Here is a 22730-nt window from a genome sequence, read left to right on the forward strand (position 1 = left end):
TAATTTAATTAACTTTAATTTCAACCCAAAGTTTTAATCCAGGAAAATGCGAGCATATACATAGAGGGATTCCAATTTAAGCATGCAGACTATTGTTTTTTGAATTCAATTTCTATTGTTGTACTGAAGATGTCTTATGATACCCAAGATGAAATATTTACATGATAAAAAAGTTATTTACTGTGGCATACGCGTTATTTTTTAGTTGCCTTTTCCATTTTACCAGTGCAAGATTGAATGTCATGGAATTATGGGAATAAAGAAACTTTATGGGGGGGGGGGGTTGAGATAGAGCAAATCGACACCACAACCTTTCTTACTGTGGAAAAATGGTAGAACACAAGTCTCACCCGAAAAATCCTGGAGTGAGCCTGGACAGAAGCCTAACCTATAAAAGGCACATCACAAACCTGTCCAACAAAATTAAAATGAGAAACAATATCATTTCAAGGCTTGCTGGAACAACCTGGGATTGTGGTGCAGAAGTCCTAAGATCATCTGCACTAGCCCTCGCATTCTCTGCAGCAGAATATTGTGCCTGTCTGAGAAAGAAATGCTCACACTAACATTATAGTCACCCAGCTAAACTCTACCATGTGCACAATTAGTGGGACAGTGAGAAGCACCCTTCTGTCCTATCTAACATTGCTCCACTAAACATACGGAGAAAACAAGCCTTGTTTAAAGAATTTAATAAAGCAATGAGCAACCCACTCCTGCCCCTGCACCAGACTCTTATAAATCCACCTAGTCTTCGTCTAAAATCTAGAAAGCATCTCTGGGCCATTGATGAACTCTCTTCAACTGCCCTGCCATGTGGAGAGAATGCTGGTCCAATAATCTCCAAACAAACTGCTTCCTGGTAGAAGAACCCTGTGCTCTGCAGTCTGGTTTTTCTCTTCCTAAAAAGATTTGGTCATCAATCAACAGGATCAGAACTAACCAGGGCAGATGTGGCTACCTACTACATAAATGGGGGCTGTTGGACCACTCTTATTGTGATTGTTCTTCCGTGGCTCAGACAATTACTCATATTGTGAATGACTGCCCAAGGTGCCAGTTCCACGGTGGTGGCCTACAGGACATCCACAAGGTGACGGATGAGGCCTTGGATTGGCTTTCCAGTCTGGACATTGACCTGTAGTTGGTATGGTGGTGGTGGTCATGGAGGAAATAGAAGATCAAGGTCCCATTCACCACGAAGACGTTATTCTTGTAGCCGCTCTCATAGTCCTCGAAGTATCAGCAGAACTCCTCCTCATGCTAGAAGATGATGCAAAGTGAAACGGGTTCGCTCTAATCAAGATTTTCACACGTCATAACTGCTCTCTAATAAAACCTCGGATACAGCTACATTTGTGTTGTGTTGAGAGAACATGCAGTCTTGTCATACTTGGTGCAGTAGGATGATAATTTTCGTTGACTTGATTATAACAAATTACTTTTGCTTTTTTTAAAAAAGGAAGACTTGGAACGCAGTTTGTGCCTCTTATGTAATGAACTTTTACATGTTAAGATTTTCATCACTTGTTTCTGGAGATTGTGATTGTACATTTCACTTGCCAGTTTCACAAAGCCATATGCGTAAATAAATAAATAATAAATATAAAAAAAAGTTTACTTCTAAAAAAACACTCAAAAAGTTTCTTACCTGCAAGAACATGTTCTGCTGAAATTGTTTTTTTCTGTTGCTTACTGCAGATTTCATTTGCTTCTGATGATATGTGATGAATAAACTCTGTACAACAATTCAAAATAAGTTCACGTGCATCATTGGCAACTCTAATGTGAGGGAGCAGTTCCTTAATCATTTTGTTCATTGCAGCTCTTGGAATAGTAAGATCTTCATCATTTTCTGCCATTATTCTAAAAATAGTAATGAGATTGAAAAAAACCCTCAAATGTTAGGGAGTAGTTAGAATATCCAAATTAAAGTGTACATGTACAATATTTTTAGAAGGCAAGGAAAAAAACATTCAAGCAACCCGAAAGTACATATTTTTTAATGGAAGCATCACAGAATTCAAAATATTCATACTATACATTTATCATCATCATCAGTGTGGAAGGTTTTCAAACAAAAAAAAAATCTTCAAATCATGCTTCAAATATGTTCATTGTTTCTGCACTCACACAGACAATTTCCAGAGATGGCCTCTATAAATTACTCTTACTCCTTCACAGGACAAAAAACGTGAGCTTGAGCGACTGGAGAAATGACTGGCATGTGGTACAGCAGGAGAAAGAAAGAAGAATGAATGGGAAAAGCATAAAAGTGCAAGAAACTGGGAGAAAAGAGAAAGTATGGTATAGGTGTTCAATGGCAAAAGGTACTTAAATATAAAGAGCCAACAGGCTTCATATCGCTGATATGAAGCCTGTTGACTCTTTATATTTAAGTAACTTAATGGGTGCACCTTTTGGACAACTCATATAGCAGAGTATATAAGTTCTTTTTGCTATACCCTTTGGTATTAATTTGGTCTAGCTACTCACTGATGAAGCCTCAAAAAAGGCTGAAACCGGTCTGGGTAGTGACCTCCCACTATAATGTAATAACAGCATACATTTCCTAGGAAATGTGTTTTTACATTATGGAAAATACCAAGAATAGCGATCAGAACTTTACCCACCTTTGCAACGAGTTGCCCGTGTTTGTACTACGCTCTAGGACTACTTGCATTAGCTCACACTAGTATTCGCCGATACTTTTATAGTTTTTTTTTATACTATATTCGGCATGAAACTCTCCGATTCCAATCTTTGAGTTTCTTATTCGGTTTTAAAATAATGCGGGATCTAATATCCCCTTAATTTAAATAAGATAAAAGGTATACTTAATGGGAAAGTGATGAAAACATGTTTCCCAGGTATGAAGATAAAGGATGTCTGTGAAGCTGTAAGTTTGCAGAAGAAAGAAGTGAACGAGTCAATTGTCTTGGCAGGCACAAATGATTTGAAATGCAAGAAATATGCAATTTATAGATGTGTCGAGTAAATTTGATGGATGAAAGGATCTGTATGTCTGATGGACTGCACTTAAATAGTTTTGGAGTTAAATGCTTGGAGAAAATGTTGTCCAGTGAGAGTTTGGAAGTGCAAAACCAGGAAAACTAGAGATATTAAGGGAAAGCTACATCCAAAGCATAGGCTGCATAGAAGAACATAAGTAGATTTACAGTCATGACTATGGTCAATCTGGCCTTGTAGAACATGAATATATGAACTGTATTCAAAGCAACTGGAAAAAGACCATCATGCTCTATCACAGCAAATTTAGAAGAGAAAGACTGTTTTTAGAATCTTCTGCTGCTGATCTTAAAAATCAGCCTAATTTGAATAAATATAGTTGCATAAGTTTCCCAAAATACGAAAAATACTAATAATACTTCACGATTCCAGTTTACATCCTAGGCAACCAATGGTGTCCATAGAGAGCACCCCATCTCCATCACAGTAAATTTAAGAGAAACTCTTAAATGTTTTCAGAATCTACAGCTGCTCTCAAAAATCAGCCTAATTTGAATAAATATGGTTGCATAAAACTTCCCAAAATATGGGTGATTGAGCAGGTCTTTTTGTAATTGATTCTATAAGCCATATCCAAAGCATGGTCTGCAAGGCCAGAGTGACCATAGTCATGACTGCAGATGTATTTTTTTTTTTCATTCTATTTTATGCAGATGTATTTTTTTCTCCCTTCTATTTTATGCAGATGTATTTTATGTTCTTCTATGTGGATGGTGGTTGACCTTTCTCTCTGTCCATAGTAAGCCAACTTGCAAGAACAGGAAATGCTATACACACAAGGTAAGAGGAGGAAGTTTGTCTTTTCTGCTCCTGAAAAGATAATAGTAACCAGTTTCAAGTGGGGCTTTAAAGCCGTGTAGAGGTTGTATTTCAAGATACTATTTTTTCTGACATGCCTCAGGCATAGGGGATGGTGACAGTATTACTAAAAATCTTGTTGAAAGTTTATTTTCCACTTGGTTAGAGTATAATAAATTTAGTTTAATCCTTTATCCAAGTGTGAGCAAACAAAGTTTGCACCTGAAAGTATCTTCAGGACTGGGATAAGGTGGTACAACACCAGGGCACTCCTTGCAAAGGTGAAGCAAGCTACCAACACTCCTATCTCAGTATCTCCCATAATGCAAAACACATCTCCTTGCGGATATGTCTAATGTTATGCATTAAGGGAAGGGCCACAACCCCGACTAGTTTCGACCTTTATTGAGGTCTCTTCAGTGGGAGCCAGGCCCAAGTGGAGATACCAGGCAGAAGCATGTTGTTAGCTTGCTTCACCTTTGCAAGGAGTGCCCTGGTGTTGTACCACCTTACCCCAGTCCTGAAGATACTTTCAGGTGCAAACTTTGTTTGCTCACACTTGGATAAAGGATTAAACTAAATTTATTATTACTAAAAATCATTCTGAAGAGAAGGTAATAGATTGGGGGAAAGGACCAATTGTTTTTTTTAATACTGTTGAAACTGCTGTAGTCATTAGATAGGAAGGTGTGGTGTATACAATTGAGTTTGGAACAAAAGTTATAGACTATTGGTTAGTGTTTTAATGATAACATATTGTCGAGAGGGGTGGGATGATGGGGAACGTATCTGCCTGTGTGAGTAGGTTTCAACTACACTGAAAAGGAAAGATTAGTTACCATTAGATAGGAATATTACCAAGGTGTTTAGAAAGGCAAGACTATTATTAGTTTTCTTTTCCATTGTAAATTGGATTCTAGGGTGAAGACTATCAAGATGACAGACACAGGAGTGACGCATCTGGACCACAAGGAAAATAGAGAGCACATCATCCACATATCTTAGCTAGATAGAATGTTTGAGAAGGGCTAAGTGAAGAGCATGTTTTTTAAAATCTTCAAATGCAATCTCAAATGATATATCCCAAGAAGAGAGCATTTTGGTTAATGATAATGCTGTTTTTTTATAGATTTCAGCAAACATCTTGTCTGATGGATATAAGTAAGAAGACAAACAAGAGATGTAGTGAGCACTTGGATGTAATTATATCATTTTTATTATTATTATTATTATCATTATTATTGGTGCAAAGGGTGAATTTTTGAATGCTAGCAAGGGCACACATTCTGTAACACTTTTAAGAATTCTGGAAACATGATCAAGAAATACTGCTGCCATAGTGTTTTTTTTTTTTTTAATTGTTTCTGTTGTAACATAATATAAACTTGACTTCAAGATAAAGGAGAAATGGTAGATATCTTGTCTGATGGATATAAGAATGCATTTTTTTAAATGTTAGGTCCGTACACAAGAAGTTGGTCAACCCATAGTACGTTAGTACAGTGTGTGGGAAGAGAATTGGGAAACATGGTTTCTGGAAGGCTGTTCCAAAATACAGCAGCAGTAGGGATGGAGGATGAAGAGAAACGTTTTCTACGAATATGGAATTTGACTGAAGGGATATCAGGTGGTAGCTGCATGTGTTGCAATGGATTTGATAAAGAGAGGGAGAGATCACTGATGATAATAATCTCCCCCTCTCTTTATCAAATCCATTTTTCTATAAATATATAATCTTCTATAGCATCTTCATGCTTGTGTGAGAGTGGTTGGAGCAGGTTGGTAAGAGATGAGTCATTACTCAGTCTGACTACTCTCTTCTATAATGCATCAAGTATAATCTCTTAAGGGCACCTCCCCAGATGTGTCAGCAGTGCTCACTACATCTCTTGTTTGTACAGAGTTGATTTGACTGAAAGAGGCATCCTATTTTTTTTCCTATTTTTTTTTTTTTTTTAATAAACACATTACAACCATTGCTGAGGAGGCAATGCTTGTAATATCTTTATGCCAAGGTAATCTCAAGAGGAGAGATCTTCTCTTGCCTAGATATTATTCCAGCCTCACCTTTGTCAAAGGTGAGGCTGGGATAATATGGTTATTTTTTGTAGGAAAAGAGACTGAACTGTGTTTTATAAGGATTAAAATTGACAAGCTTATCCGAGTCCCATCGAAGAATAGTTTGGAGATCAGAATTTAGGTTTACAGAGATTGTTACTATGTGAATTGTGCCGATTTGTTTGATGCAAAGTTTGTCAACTGAGAAGGATGAATGCAATGTACTGTCATTGGCAAAACTGTATTGGTGGTAAACTGGAGCAGGTCAGTGATGCACAGAAGAAACAGGGTGGCTGAGAGGACAAAACCATGTGAAACCCCAGCATCACACACAATGTGCATCCAGAGGTGTGTGTGAAGGGTGAACAGATCCCCTGTTGTACAGCATTGGAAGAATCCATCCTGGCAGTCATTTATTAGCTGAGTACTTTCAAGATAGCATAGAAGTTTGGCTGTTGATGGTTTTCTCCATTACTTTGGAGAGAAAGAACCATCACCAACATTTTTTTTTTTTTTTTGAGAGGACTAAGGAGAGAGAGATTAGGCAATCGTTTAATGGTGGTAAAGATTTGTCACCCTTCTTGGTAATAGGTTGAACATGGGCTAATTTCCAGGACGCAGAGTAGATGCCGGTGAAGTAAGAGAATATAAACAGGTGACACAGTATAGGAGTCAACTCTGGAGCACAAATCTTCAGAACAATTGGAGGAATGTCATCAGGACTAGGGGGCTTTTTGGTATCTAGTTTGGATAGGATGATCACTTCTTGGTGAAAGGTCAGGGAAGTATTGAGTGTTTGCAAAATCATTTATGCAGGCATTTAAGGAACATTATGATGCCAAGAGATGGCTTTCTCTGTGGATGATGCAATAGATCCATCTGGGTGCAGTAGTAGGGGAGCAGTGTCGGGTAAAAGTTGTGTTCTAAAGCTTTGACCAGAGACCAGAATGCATAGCTGCCATTTAGGCACACGATACAAGTTTTCTGTTGGAAATCAGATTTTGATGCAGTGATGATTTTCTTGCAGCTGTTTCGGGCTTTGGGTGTAAAGCGGTGAGAGAAGGCAGAGTTGTTGATGATAACCAATTATAGTATGCTTGGTTCTTCATTTGTATAACCTTAACTCATATTTTGCAGAGCCAGGGCTTATTTAGGGGATGAGAATTTAGAGTGTAATATGTGCCTCCATCTCTTGTTCACATAAACAAGAGATGATTAATTCTTGTTCAAGTATTTACCACTTGTTTCTTTTTTTATTGGTGCAAAGGGTAAATTTTTAAATGCTAGCAGGGGCACACATTCTATAACACTTAAGAATTCGAAACACGTTCAAGAAATACTGCTACCACATGGTGGGTATTTTTTTTAAATTGTCTCTGTTGTAGCCTACATTATATTATCTTTTGTATAAACTTACTTCAAGACAAAAGGAGAAATGAGAGATTTGATTCCATCTAGTTTTTTTTTTTTTTTTTTTTTTTGTAAAAGAACTAAACATAAAAGGCATGAAGCATTCTCTCTTGCTCTCTCAGTTATCTTTTAGTTATGCTCAAAAATTCAACTCATCCTATGTTAGCTACATACACTATCATACTGTTGATAGCATATATAGAGCATGGAAACAAGTGTTTTTCTAGTCTGTTCCTAAAACATCAGCCATAAAACTATCATCTCACTGCTGCTCTCACAAATACATTTAAACTGACAACAACAACAACAACAACAAAAAAACAGCTCCTTCACTATGTGGTATGAAAAAAACCCAAGTTTCCAGGAGAAAAAACTCTGCTACCTCCGTATGAGATCGGCTAACTCGCCTTCAATTGAAAAAACCCATATAAAGATTCCTCTCATCACAATGAAAATCAAACTTAGGCCTTTTCCAATCGAAAGGCGCAATGTACCATTGTTGTTCCAATTGCGCTAAAGATATGCAAATAAAAATGAAAAACCATGCACGTACGCGCAAACAATTAGTATGTTATTATATTATTAGTGAAGTACTGTCACTATAAATGGTGGCATTACTTCATATAAAACACATGCTTTCCTATTGCTGAGAATATTCTGTATTCATTGCTATACTATACTTGAATTTGCATCTCAGTGAAGTTCAGCAAAAACAAGAACAATTTCAGCTGGATGGGAATGAAAAAACAGTAGTGGTGTTACTTACGATAACAAAAAAACTGTGCCCCATCAGAAGGGAGAACAAGGATGACAATGGCACTGATGGCTTGAGAATGTATGGTATGAGGAAGAGATGGTTTGGCCAGGATACTCATGCAAATATATCTTTGCTGATGATGCAAAATCATTGTGTTTTACAAGTCTCATACTGCCTCCCTGACAATATTTCAATGATAAACAAAATATTGGAAGAATTAATATTTTTAATCCTTCAGTGCTCTTTCATTCCACTTCTAATATGAGTTTCTCCTGGCACTTAAACTTTAAACACACGAACTGATATTTTCATGTATTTTCAAGGATATGTGTTAAGGTACTGACAATGCCATTGACATGGTTGTTTAATAAGTCTTGCAAATGGAAAAAATCTGTAAAAATGAGGATAAAAAAATACTCATACAAAAGATAGTATTAAATGTAAGCATCAAACTATGGTCCATTTTATTCCTTCAGTGGTTAATATTTTGGAAAAATCTTGGTAAAAGGTTTGTAGACAGAATTGAGCTGATGAGAACAACACTTATTCATTAAGCAGCATTTTAATTTCAAGAATCTGTTCACCTTTAAAATAAAAAGAATAGTTAATGAGAGAAGCATCTACATATACTTACATACCACAAAACTTATGGTATGTATTTAACAGGTTGTTACATGACAAGTTTATATATAAGTCACAACAAATTGGCTTAGGTATCAGGCTAGCAGATTGGAAAATTGACAAATATCAAATATTTATGGAGAACAGTATTAAGGAAGAAAGATTATTACAGTAGTATTCAACAGGACCCAGAACTGGGACAATTACAATCAAGTTAGTGGATTGTAAAGAGATATTCCATTACTTGCAGATAATATAAATTCATATAAATTGATTCAGGTGATACAATGCAAAGATAATCCAGAGTACTGTTGCAGTAATAAGGATGGTGAACAGTGGAGAGAAAGGCGAGTTGTCTCTATTGTATAAGCCCTTGATGTGTGTTGTGCTCAGATCTGGTTACCAGGATTTGAAAAGGATGAAGAAACAATAGTACAAAGGTGGCTAACAAAAAAAATCAGTACTGAGAAACATCAACTGAGGCTTGAATAAGGATGGAGACCGCTAGAGTGGAAATGACGTTACGAAACATTTATTTAAGAGGTATTTACGATGGATGCTGAGATTTTTCAAAATGCAGAATAAGGGAGAAACAAGATGCTATGGCTGAAAGTTAAGAAAGTATCATACAAGACAGAATGGTTTTTATTATTAGGCATGAAAAGCAGTAGGTGCACTACCCAAGAGGGTAGTATGATTGCAGGCATATTTAAAGAGTGGTATGACATGTTCCAATGCTTAAATGGACCTTCCAGAGTGACCAACTCCATGGAGTTGCTGATGATTTTTTTTCTTAATTTAATCTAAATTATTGGTTTCCACCACATTTGGATTGTAATTAACATTTTAAATCCATGGTTGACTAATTGTGAGATATGGCTTTAAAATATAACTAGTTGATTTAGTGTTGCATTTCCTCTTTTATGACAAAGAGATCCTCTTGTTACTAGTGATTTGCAACACTCAAATTAGTCTTTGATATTAGTGAAACTGTGTAATAGTGTCAGAATTTTCTTAAATTTCACAAAATTATGAAATATTTAGATTACAGGCAAAATATGTTCATTCAATCCCATTTCATTCTTATAAACAGTCATCAATATGTGATTATCAAATATACACAGATAAAGTAGATATAGAATATTTCATCTGAATTAAGTTTTTTCCAGCTTTATGCCATTCCTATTACTTTTAAATCCCTCTTTCCAACTGAAAGGTTGTATTCTGATCGGAAATAGTGAATTCATTAAAAAAAAAAAAAAAAAAAAAAAAAAAAAAAAAAAAAAAAAAGCCAATCGAAATGTTATTGATGAAAAGCGAAAACGTGTTCAGTTATAAAAAAAAAGAAAAATGCATAATGTATTATTTATATACACAGTTTCTCTTTTTCTCATTAGTTGAGTCCAATATTTTACACATTAACAGATGGCATCAAAGTACATAACTGCCAGAATGCCCTTGCTCAAACAAGCAGTCTTTCTTATTTAACGGTAATTATTTGTTACTTGGATTTTATATATCATAACGGCTCACAATCTGCTAAATCGAAAACAACCTAAAAATACTCCACGTTTATGACATGGCATACTATGCTGCCAAGCAACACCTGCTTGACCCTGAAAGATACCTTGAAAGGCACTACTGCAAAACTCGAAACAAAAATATATACGCTTATGTATGTAATTTCCTCCAAGTTTCAAGCACAGCAAAGAGATATTCATTATTTTATATACTATCTCCGTCCCCTTTGAAATTGAATACTAATCGCGTTGGACGAACGAACGCAAGGCCTCTCAAACCTACACCAGGTTGCGACCAATACGAGCGCTTTATAAATGCGACTTAACAACCACATTTCGTAATACTTTGTTTTGGTGAAATGTTCTTAGTGAAAAAAAAAAAGTATTGTAAGTTTACATTTTATTTATAAAATGTTTGGCTTCTTGACTATTAATTATTTCCTTATATAATAATTTGAAATTAATAAAATACTAATGGATCATCGTTACTACAGATTTCTTTATCACAGACATAACAAACGGTAAAAGGAAAATGGTTACCACATTAGGCTTAGTAGTGGTCTTTTAAAATCATACATTCATTAATTCATAAACCTTTTTATTTTGTTATACATATTAAATAATAAAAATCAATATAAAATAAATACCTGTGCAACTTCTACAAGGAATATGCACAAATCCGTGCCTCAAAGAGGCACAAAAACCCTATCGTCCTCACCACACTGAAAACCCCCTTTCGCTCTCAATCCGATTTTGGACGCCATTTATTCTCAGCGTAGCACGCGCCAGCTTCCCTTTCAACAGCGCCCTCCACTGACAGCTTCCTTAACTAAGCACTTCAATTTCCTTCAATTTGTTAGCATACAGGAGAGAAGCTGGTTGTATGTTGTTTTGAGATAGTAATTTTGAATTTGCTACCGGAAATACTAGCAGTATGCAAGATTTCCATAACAAAACCAGAAGTTGCTGAACTTAAAGAAATGCAGTGAAAGATATTTTGGAAATAAGAAAAAAATTCTGTCCTGCACAATACCTAATTTGATTAGGCACTTCTTAAAGGATTAAGTTATGGAGTCGTGTCATAGTTCTTATATGTATGAATATGCTAATTAAATACTAATGGCTTACTTAGTACTGGCATATTTTATAGTACCATCCTCCCTTTAAAAAAAAATAAAGTTCTTCCATTACCTTGCTTAATTTTCAAACTTTGTCCATCAATCCCACACCGATTACCATCATAATTTCACTTAAAAAAAAAGTTTTAAGCAGTGTGCAGTTAAATTGCACAAACTAACCAACTACAGCTTTTTCATAAATTACCCAATTATATTTCTAGACTTTTTGAACTCCAGCCTCAAAAAACACAAATCAGTAGCAGCCTTTCTCCCTCTCCCATATAATCCACAAGTTTCACAAAAAAAATGTTATTTTAATGTGTTGGTTCTACAAGTTAAATATTAAATTTTAAAAAAAGTGATGATTGTTAGTTCAATCAACTGTTTTAGCAATTACTTCATGGAACGATATAACTGAAAGGATAAATTTCAAAAGCAACTGTCTGGTTTTATGTATCAACATTTTGGCATGACAAATCATGCTGTAACATGATTAAAAACTTCACTGCTTAAAAAGTCTAGTCAGAAGAAGTCTGGGACATTTTTGGCAAGGAGAATATAAACAAAGGTTCCAAAATTATATTTTTAATTGAGAATCCAGCTGTCATAACTAAAACCTAAATAGGATAACCTATCTTGCTAATGTGCAAATTGGTAAGTAATCCTTCTTAACACCAGTCTTTAGTCCCATGAACCATTAATTAAACTTTCACCATTAAAATAGCTTAAAAGTAAATCATTAAAGATGTTTTGGACTGAATACAAAAAAAAAAAAGAAAAAGTAAACCTGTTATCAAAAAATTGTGAGCCGAGCTATACATTTCATTTTACTCTAGTTAATAACATCAACATTTTCAGAAATGTACACTTAATAAACTCAAATAAAATAAGTAAACAGGTGAAAAAAAAAAAACCCATAATCTGCAGATGCAATTTCATAGCATGATTCAACTTCATTGTTGTTGTTGCTGCTGTAGTAGTACTTAACATTCTGTTGTTTTGTATCTTCTAGGGGTAGCCTTTTGACCTTGTTTCATCCCCTTGTTCTGCCATATTTCAAACACCCCTCAACAGCTTAAATGTCTTAACTGAGGTGGTTGGACCATGGAATTTGTTGACTGATAGAGTAGAGAGTATTGCAGACAGTGAATGGATTTAGGGAGTTAGTAGTTGGAGGGGATCAATCGTTCAATGCTGTTGGCACACTCTCCCTCGATGAGTCTTTGGACTCCCGGGAGGTGTCACATAATAATAAATGATAGTGATATGTTGTATAAGATGGGTCTCCCACAAGTGCGATGAGCCTGATGACTCCATGAATGTCTAGAATAATAATATTATTACCTCTTTGTCTCCTTTCCACCAGATTCTATCCTTAGTCTATATTCAGTCTATCCTTATAATCAATATTCTGCAATCTTGATGTTGCTTTTGTTATCTGCCTCTGTACCACTGCTACAATTACTTAACCCCTTCATATCGTGGTAACCAGATTTGATCAGAGTAATCCAGATGCGATTTGATTAGCACTTTGCACAATAGAGCTACCACCCTCTCCAGGGTTGTTGTAACCTATTAAGCAGTTAAGGCAATACCTAGGAGCAGCCAGTTTGGAGAGTGGACAAAGTGTATCCCAACCATAAAAACACATTTTCAAGTACAGCATTCAAGGCATGGTCTGCAAGTCTAGATCTGTAAAAGTAGGTAAAACTGAAGGTGCAGAGTACCTTATACACACCTGGGTATGAAAATGAACATGGTCAAGGAGCCACTTGGTTGGCTGAGTGTTAGCATATCCATTCTCCAACCAACAGGCTGCAGTTTCAAATCTTGGTGTGGGTATGGGTATTTGTGATTGTGATGATAGTGGATGAATTTTATTGCCCATTCTGAGACCATATCCACCAGATTCTATCCTTAGTCTATCTTCAGTCTATCCTTATAATCAATATTCTGCAATCTTGATGTTGCTTTTGTTATCTGCCTCTGTACCACTGCTACAATTACTTAACCCCTTCATATCGTGGTAACCAGATTTGATCAGAGTAATCCAGATGCGATTTGATTAGCACTTTGCACAATAGAGCTACCACTCTCTCCAGGGTTGTTGCAGCAAGTTTGGAGAGTGGACAAAGTGTATCCCAACCATAAAAACACATTTTCAAGTACAGCATTCAAGGCATGGTCTGCAAGTCTAGATCTGTAAAAGTAGGTAAAACTGAAGGTGCAGAGTACCTTATACACACCTGGGTATGAAAATGAACATGGTCAAGGAGCCACTTGGTTGGCTGAGTGTTAGCATATCCATTCTCCAACCAACAGGCTGCAGTTTCAAATCTTGGTGTGGGTATGGGTATTTGTGATTGTGATGATAGTGGATGAATTTTATTGCCCATTCTGAGACCACTACCTTTCATACTGGAGGCCTGAAATGGCTTGATAAAGTTCTAAGTTTGGTCTCTAGAGAAGAATTTCCAGAGTAGATAAAAATTAAAGCTACAAAAAATTGATAAAAAAAAAAAATCTTTATTCAATCACAGAACTAATGTACTATAGGTTTACAACTTTTTGTGGATGAGAGTGTATTAAAAAAAAGTACTAAGTCATGAAAAATTATGACAATGAGAGGAACAGTAAAGAGAAGAAAATAGCAGTTTCTCTATTAATTTGACTCCTTAGATTTAGGATGGAGTGAAGCACAGCAATGAGCTACTAAAGTGATATTAGAACTTTGGAATATATTGTATGCTTGGAGTTATATGGTTGCCCATGATTGTGGTTAACAACATTCATTTCATAGAAAGGAAAGGCAGAGGAAGTTTGATTAAAACAATGTCTTGAATACTAAGTACTCCTTTTCCCTAATTGTTCAGGCAATAACAATCAGGGAAAAGAAGTAGTTATAGTATTCAACACAAAATACAAGGCTAATCTTGAATGGCAGGCAATACCAAGTAGAACGATTGGGCAAATATCAGAATGGGGAACTGGACAAGGAGACTTTTTGTGTCTATGGTCCCACAGAGGTTCTACTAAGGTAGAAGTGGAGAAATTTTTTGAGGCTTTAGAGAAAGCAACTGACACAATGAAAAAGGAAATGTTGGTCCTTGTTGGGGATTTAAATAGCAGAGTAAGAAATGATTGTCAGACATACAAAAATATTTTGGGAAAATTTGGAGAAAAGAGCAAAGCTAATAATAATGGCAAATACCTGTTGGATTTCTGCTCAGGACATGAACTGGTTGTTATTATTATTATTATTAGGGGTATCTCCATGGAGTCACTAGACTCATCATGGGAGACCTAAACTATCAAAACAATATCTATCATATCTCTTCTTGAATTCATTTACAGATGAAGAACTCACAACTGAATCAGGCAATGCATTCCACTCATTCGCCATCCTCCAGACAATGTTCCAACATAAAGTTTGCATAAATTCACATGGAAAGAAGAGGCAAGGAATAAGAAAAATCTCATTAACTGTGTTATTGTTGATAGGGATGTTTTTTCACTGGTGCAAGATACTAGAGTGTGCAGAGGATTTGAAATTCAAAGTGATCAACATTTAGTCTTGAGCAGGATAATACTGAATTTCATACTGAAAAGAAGAACACATAAGAAAGTTTTAAAGTGAATAATAGTTGAGCAGTTCTCAGATGTGAACTGTATACTAAAATACACAAACATTATTCAAGAAAAATCAAAGAATTTCAGAACAGGAACTAAAACTTGGAGATTCAGTGGCAAATCCTAAAGAAAACATTCATTGATTCAGCCAGAGAAGAATGTCGTGAGATTGTTTGCAAGGATTGAAAAATCAGAACTTCATGGTGGACACTTTTATTTATTCTTATGGCAAAAGCAGCTACAGGTCAATGTCCAGACCAGAAAGCCAATCCAGGGGCTCATCTGCCACCGTGTGGATGTCCTGGAGGCCATCATGAAATTGGCACCTTGGGCAGTCATTCACAATATGAGTGATCACCTGGGTCACAAGGGAAACAGTCACAATAAGGGTGGTCTGATAGTCTGAGGGTGGACACTGAAAGTTAAAGAGGTAGTGAAGGAAAAGAAGAGAGCATATCGAAAGTTCCCAGGAAATAAGTCAGCTTGTGCTCTTAGAGCATATAGAGACAAATGTAAGAAAGCTAAACACTATGTAAAATTGGCTAAACAAAAGTCATGCGAAAACTTTGGCAAGAACATACAAAATAAATATCAAGAAGGTGACAAAATATTCTGGAGGCTGTTGAAAAGCTCAGAAATGGAGGAAAGAGTGCTGTAAAAGGGATTAGAGATGATAAATATGACATGAAAACTGGAGAAAAAGATATCCTTGATGTACAGATCAATTACTTTGAAAAATTGCTAAAGGAAACAAGCAGTAACAGCACAGTGGTAAAAAACACTCAAAAGGCAGGCAATCAGGAATACATATCCATTCTTGAAGTAGAAAAAGCCATCAAAAGCCTGAAATGTGGAAAGGCTATAGGAGTAGATGATATTCGACCGGAAATGCTCAAGTATTGAGGTATAAAAGTATTTACAGTGGCTGCACAGAAGGCCTGGACATAGGGACGAATTCCAGATGATTGGAGTAGAGCTCTCATAGTGGCCATATACAAAAAGGGAAATAAAACTGAATATGAGAATTACAGAAGTATTTCCCTACTGAGTGTTCCTGGTAAGATTTCTGCAAGTATTATTATTATTATTATTATTATTCAGGCCTCCATAGAGTCAAAAGACTCATCAGAGGAGGTCCTTTCTAAGAAACACAAGTCTATCAAGACTCATCGAGGGAGGTCCCTCCTAGGAAACAAAGTCTATCATACCACTCCTTAAACGCATTGACCGTTCTCGCTCTCACCACTCCATCAGGCAATGCATTCCGTGGTTCAACCACCCTCCATGCAAAGAAACCACTCCTCACCCTCTTTCTCTCAGTTTCCTTTCGTAACTTCCAGGGATGGCCCCTTGTCATGACTCCTTCTCGCTGTTCAATCAAGCGAAAGAACTCCCCAGTGTCAAACCTGTAACCACCTCTCAACTGTTTAAAAGTCTCAATCATATCACCTCTCCTTCTTCTATTCACCAAACTCTGCAGTCCACACTCCTTCAGCCGATTCTCATAACTAATATTGTACAGTCCTGACACCATCTTTGTTATCTGCCTTTGTAATCTTTACACAGTTAATTTATCTCCATCAAATTCTGGGGACCAGATCTGAGAACAGTAGTCTAAGTGTGGTCTGATCAGAGTCTTATACAACGGAATGATAACCATTTTATCTCTTCAGGTCAGTGTCCTTCTTTATTGCAGCAATCCTCTTTGTTACCTTCACCACCTTTGCAATATGTCCCCTAAATTTCAGGTTTCTATCAATCATCAACCCCAGATCTCTTGTGTCCCCTACTTTCTCCAGTATAGTTCCTCCAATAGAGAATGCAGTGTCACATTGATGTGTCCCAAACCTCAAGACCTTACATTTTGCTGCATTAAACCGACCCCCATTCATTTGCCCATCTATCTAGCTTATTCAAATCCTCTTGCAGGGCTACCACATCTGCACTATTACTAATAACCCTTCCCAGCTTCGCATCATCCGCAAGCAACTGAATATTCCCTTGCAATCCACAGACAATGTCATTGATATAAAGGTTAAACAATATAGGTCCCAGTACTGATCCCTGTGGAACCCCACGTAACCTTCTGCCTCTTTGATATTGCTCCACCATACACAACTCTCTGATACCTATCAGACAGCCAATCCTGAATCCAGTTGACCAATCTGACATCCAGACCCATGTGCTGCAACTTGAATATCAGCTTATCGTGTGGCACTCTTTCAAATGCCTTTGCTAAATCTAGGAAAATGGCAGTATATGCCTTTCTCTCATCTAATGCTCTTGTAACTTTATCATAAAAGGCTATCATATTGCTAAAACAAGAGTGCCCCTTCACAAATCCATGTTAACTCTCACAGATAACATTACCCCACATCTGCCCAATGCTGTATACGGTCTCTCACTAATTTCTTCCAGATCTTAACAACTACTGATGATACTTGAGAAACAGTGGAGAAGGATTGTAGAAGGGAAGCTTGGTGAAGAACAAGCTGGATTCATGATCAGATTTTCACTTTACAACAAATAGTTGAGAAATCATGGTAATATAACAAAGATCTGTATTTAAGTTTTATTATTATTATTATTATTATTAAACAAGACCTCATGGAGTCAAAGACTCATCTAGGAGGTCCTTTTATCTCACACACATCTCATCATACCGGGTCTTAAACACATTCAAACTCCTTGCAGACACCACACTCTCAGGCAAGGCATTCCAATCATTCACAACTCTGCACGAAAAAAACCTGCCTCTCACTCCCCTACTCACACCCTCTTTATACAGTTTCCAGGCATGACCTCTGGTTCTCCCCTGATCTCCCACTATTCTCTGTAGAACTTCTCCACCATTGATCCTATAACAACCCCTTACCAACTTGTAGGTCTCTATCATATCTCCCCTCTTCCTTCTCTCCACTAGACTCTGCAAATTACATCTTTTCAATCTTTCCTCATACTCGACATTCCAGAGGTCAGAAACTACCTTAGTCAGTCGCCTTTGGACCCTTTCCAACAAAGTTTTGTAGGCCTGCAAAAGGCGAATGACAAGGTGCCAAGAGAAAAGCTATTCAAAACACTGCAGTTATATGGTGTCGATGGGTCATTATATCAAGCAATACTTAGTCTTTATTTGAGTTGTAAGTCAGCAATTATGCTGACTTACAACTCAACTGCTGACTTACTATTAGAGTTGAAGGAAATATAGGAAGGCACACGTCTCAATACGCATGTTTTGTATCCCTAACTTCTTAAATATGAATGCTGATCATCGTGTAACCTTAAAAGAAAAAGGAAGATGGTTTGATATTAAATCTGGTAACACACAAGAATGTACATTATTCCCTCTGTTATTCATTATCTATAGCAGTATTAAACCTGATAATAAATTTAGTTTAATCCTTTGTCCAAGTGTGAGCAAACAAAGTTTGTGCCTGAAAGTATCTTCAGGACTGGGGTAAGGTAGTACAACACCGGACAACTCGTTGCAAAGGTGGAGAAAGCTAACATCACTCCTATCTGAGTATCTCCCATAATGCAAAACACATCTCCTTGCAGATATGTATAATGTTATGCATTAAGGGAAGGGCCACTACCCAGACTAGTTTCAACCTTTATTGAGGTCTCTTCAGTGGGAGCCAGGCTCAAAGTTGGAGATACCAGGCAGAAGCATTAGCAAGGTCATCTCTACCTATAGGAGTTGCCAAAGGGTGTGCTACCTTTTTATTAAATTACTCTGGATTTAGAGACAGATGTTGAAAATTTATTTTTCACTTGGTTAGACTATAATAAATTTAGTTTAATCCTTTGTCCAAGTGTGAGCAAACAAAGTTTGTGCCTGAAAGTATCTTCAGGACTGGGGTAAGGTAGTACAACACCCTTTGGCTACTCCTATAGGTAGAGAAGACCTTGCTAATGCTTCTGCCTGGTATCTCCAACTCTGGGCCTGGCTCCCACTCAATAAAAGTCGAAACTAGTCTGGGTAGTGGCCCTTCCCTTAATGCATAACATTATACATATCTGCAAGGAGATGTGTTTTGCATTATGGGAGAAGGTAAGAGTAACATCACTCCTATCTCAGTATGGAGTGATGTTAGCTTGCTCCACCTTTGCAATGAGTTGCCTGGTATTGTACAACCTTACCCCAGTCCTGAAGATACTTTCAGGTGCAAACTGTGTTTGCTCACACTTGGACAAAAGATTATGTTATACTTTTAAATAAATCCAGTATAAGTCTGCAAGATTCCCTGACTAAGTTGAATAATTGTTGTAATAAATTGGGTATGAAAATGATCGTTTAAGTCTCAGCTCTGGGTTAGTTCTGAGAGGGTTGAAAGAGGGGGAAAATAGTTCCATTGCAAGACTGGCTCCAAGACTGCAGTTGCAAATTACCGACCAATCACCATATCAGGAATCATTGTCAAGGTATTGGGGAACTTGTTCAAGCGCAAAATACAGGAATGGATATATGGAAATGAGATTCTGTATGGGGAGGGCAGCATGGTTTCGTGAAGGGTAGATCATGCTCACGTTTCATAATGCAGTGATGGCTGAATTCGATAAGGGTAATGGGTTTACAGTGATACTGCTTTGTAAAGGCCTTTACAGGATACCACATGGAATTCTAATCAATAAACTGAAGCACATAGGGATGGCCATAGGGTTGGTGAGCTGGATAAGAGGGTGGTTGATGGAGAGATATCAGAGAGTAGTTTATTCAGGAGTTGAGTCCAAAAGAAGGCCTGTGACTAGTCTTGTTCTGCAGGGTTCTGTTCTTGGACCACTGCTATTTAATTTGTTTCGTTAATGATATAGGAAAGGATCTGAGAGGAACTGTTCAGTTATTTTCCAATGATGCAAGTTGGGTAGAGCAATAGTGAATATACATGATGTCAAAATTTTTCAGGATGATTTGGATAGATTGGCAGACTGGGCTAAGGAGAATGTATGTCAGTTTAATATGGAAAAGTATAAGGTTATGCATGTTAGGGTGAAAAGATTATCAGCAGTATACCACATGGTGGAACCATGCTCCAGGAAATTGATGAAGCTAGAGATTTGAGAGGCACATAGCAAAAGTGGCTAAATCAGCTCATCAGATTACTTGCTTACTGGAGAATACTTTGATGAGCAGAGACAAGCAGGTTATTGTTCCTCTTTATCGAGCCTTGATAAGACTTCATATTGACTACTGTTTGCAGATCTGGGCACTAGGGTTTCTTGGTGATGGGAAGGAGGTAGAGAGAATCCAGAGGCTAGTGACCAAGATGGTAGCTGGTCTATGGAATAAACTTTACAAAAACAGGTTGAAGATTTGTGGGTTACAGAAATTGGTTGATAGACAGAAAAGGGGTGATATGATTGAGACATTCAAATTACTGAGGGGGTTTTTACAAGATTAATTCAGAGGAAATTTTTCAGAACAGGTCTTCTAGTGGGAGAAATAGGGGCCACTCATGGAAACTTAGCAAGACTGTGGTTAGCAAGGGTATTAGAATTAGGTTTTTTACTTGGAGAGTGGTGAATGAGTGGAATAAGCTGCCAGAGTCTGTTGTGGGTGCAATGGCTGTAAATGAGTTCAAAGCAAAGTATGATAGATTCTGTGTGAATGCTGAATAGTTCTTGACGTGATGTTTAGGGCCTCCCTCGATGAGGCTAAGATTCCTTGGAGTTGTCCATAATAATAATCAGTAATAACAAGACAAAGACAATGAAAATCAGAAACATTGAAAATATCAACTGCATTGTGAATGGAGAACCTATAGAACAAGTAAAACATTTCAGCTACTTAGGCATAATATTTAGTGAAGATGGTAAATTAAATATGGAAATGAACAACAGAATCAACAAGGCTGGTATGGTGGGAAGTCAGGTGAATAAATTTATATGGAATAAGAGAGAAATTAGTCAAAACACTAAATTAATTGTATACAAGACAGTGTTCAAACAAATTTTAACTTATGGGTCTGAGAGCTAGGCTAGAAATAAAACACTTCACCAAAGACTAGAGACCACAGATATGAGAGTCCTGAGAAGGATTAGGGGCATGAATAGATGGCATTAATGGCAATATCATATTAAAAATGAGGATATTAGGAAAGAACTTGACATTGTTAGCATCCAGGAATGTGTTAGCAGGTGATATGGTCACTTAAACAGAATGGGAGAGGACAGATTAGCAAAACAAATGTTCTTTTCCAGATTGGCAGGAAAAAGACCCAGAGGAAGACCAAGATATAGGTATAATTGATACAGTAATAAGTACCTTAGAAGACAGAAATATAAGATTCGATAATGTCAGAGTCTTGACTAATAACAGATTGATTTGGAGGAAAATTGTGAATAGGAAGTTTGTAATGATGTAAGTTCTTCATGTTGTACTATCATAATATCCTGTACACCTCTTGAGAGTACATGTCAGGAATTTGATGATGATGATGACAAATGAGGCAGGGGAATTAATATATCAAGAACACTTGTTTGACCTTACTGTGATGTGTTAAGGCATTTCAGTGGTGAGACACTGAATTCATTATACAAGATGAATCATTAATAATAGTACTGTCCCCTCTCCCTATAGTAATGCAGAGATGAAGGAAAGATTGTTATGGTAAAAAGCTTTTGCTCTAATCAACTTCTAGTAGCATGATGCTGATTTGTGGAGCTACTCAAACTTTTAATGGATTTTTTTTTTTTTATGATTTTATGGAGAGCTGTTTCAGATGTCATAAAAATCACTTTTGTAATTAATTTTGTGTGCATGTGTGTGAATATCCTATATACCCTTCTCAATATCATTTATATCCTCCCTCCTGTGATGTGTCCTCAGAGATGTCAAGTAATCACAATAAACTCTTAGTCTTATTCATTAAAGTGAACAGAACTGGTTAAAATAGTATACAGTAACAAATTAATAACCATTGTAAATGAAATTTGTTTCATCATAATTTATACACCATAGAATGTATGTTTTTGTTGTAATCTACTATGAAGACAAAGTATATTGTAAAAATACTCGATAATTTTATTAATGAATAATCTTTTTAATTATTCTCAATTAACATTTATTATGTAATGATAAAATTTTATTAATTAATTTTTAAATTATTGATAAAGTTATCAAATATTAAAATTATCAAAAGTTTTATATATTTTGCCATGTGCACAATTAAATGAAAATCATTAGCTATTAACAATATAAATCAGTGTACTTATTGCCAATCTAGTTTTCTAGCAGCAATTCTGAAATCCTATTATTATATCTTTTAGATAAAGTGAAGGCCATTAGATGTATCTGCTCACCTGAACTTCCACCACTCTCTCTCTCTCTCATTCAGATGACAACACTATTATAGCACTAAAAATAATGCTGATCTCCTAGCATCACTTCAATCTCTATCTCACAGAGACACACTGTTTCAGCTGTGTCTTTTTTACAGGTAATTTTGGAGGGAGGAATTGGAAGGCCGGGATATCACCAGTGCGTGGGAAATTGTGAAAGAATATTTGTTATCAGCAATGGTAAGTTGTATACCACGAGTGAAGAAGAGGATGCAATTTGGAGTAAAGTGGATGACAAACAATATTAAACAGGAATTGCATGCGAAAAAGAGGCTATGGAAGAGATATAAGGAGATAGGTGAAGAGATGCATGAGGAATATAAGACACAGGCCAGAAGAGTGACTAGTGTGGTAAGGAAAGCGAAACTGGAATATGAGAGGAGATTGGCCCTAAGATCCAAAGAAAATCCTAGGGAATTTTTAGCTATGTGGCCAGTAGGAGGAGAA

General features: G+C 36.6%; 1 protein-coding gene across 2 annotated transcripts in view; it reads right to left on the reverse strand.

The window, feature by feature from the left end:
* Positions 1-10968, reverse strand: part of LOC150103925 (protein Dr1-like) — a 32420-nt gene extending 21452 nt beyond the window's left edge. Inside the window, exons 1-2 of one of the 2 annotated variants that reach the window (XM_090396606.1) lie at positions 10842-10968; positions 1652-1866 (exon numbers count right to left, since the gene is read on the reverse strand). In XM_090396606.1, coding sequence (XP_090252732.1) covers positions 1652-1862 — 211 coding nt within the window. In that variant the 5' untranslated portion in view covers positions 1863-1866; positions 10842-10968. Of the gene's footprint in view, positions 1-1651; positions 1867-10301; positions 10439-10841 lie in introns of those variants that run through there. The other variant, XM_090396607.1, reaches the window with a different exon arrangement.
* Positions 10969-22730: the final 11762 nt, after the last annotated feature.

The sequence above is a fragment of the Typopeltis vanoorti genome, chromosome 8, assembly GCF_054136105.1.
Source record: "Typopeltis vanoorti isolate ZY-2024b chromosome 8, IOZ_Tvanoo_1.0, whole genome shotgun sequence".
In the NCBI taxonomy this organism is placed as follows: domain Eukaryota; kingdom Metazoa; phylum Arthropoda; class Arachnida; order Uropygi; family Thelyphonidae; genus Typopeltis; species Typopeltis vanoorti.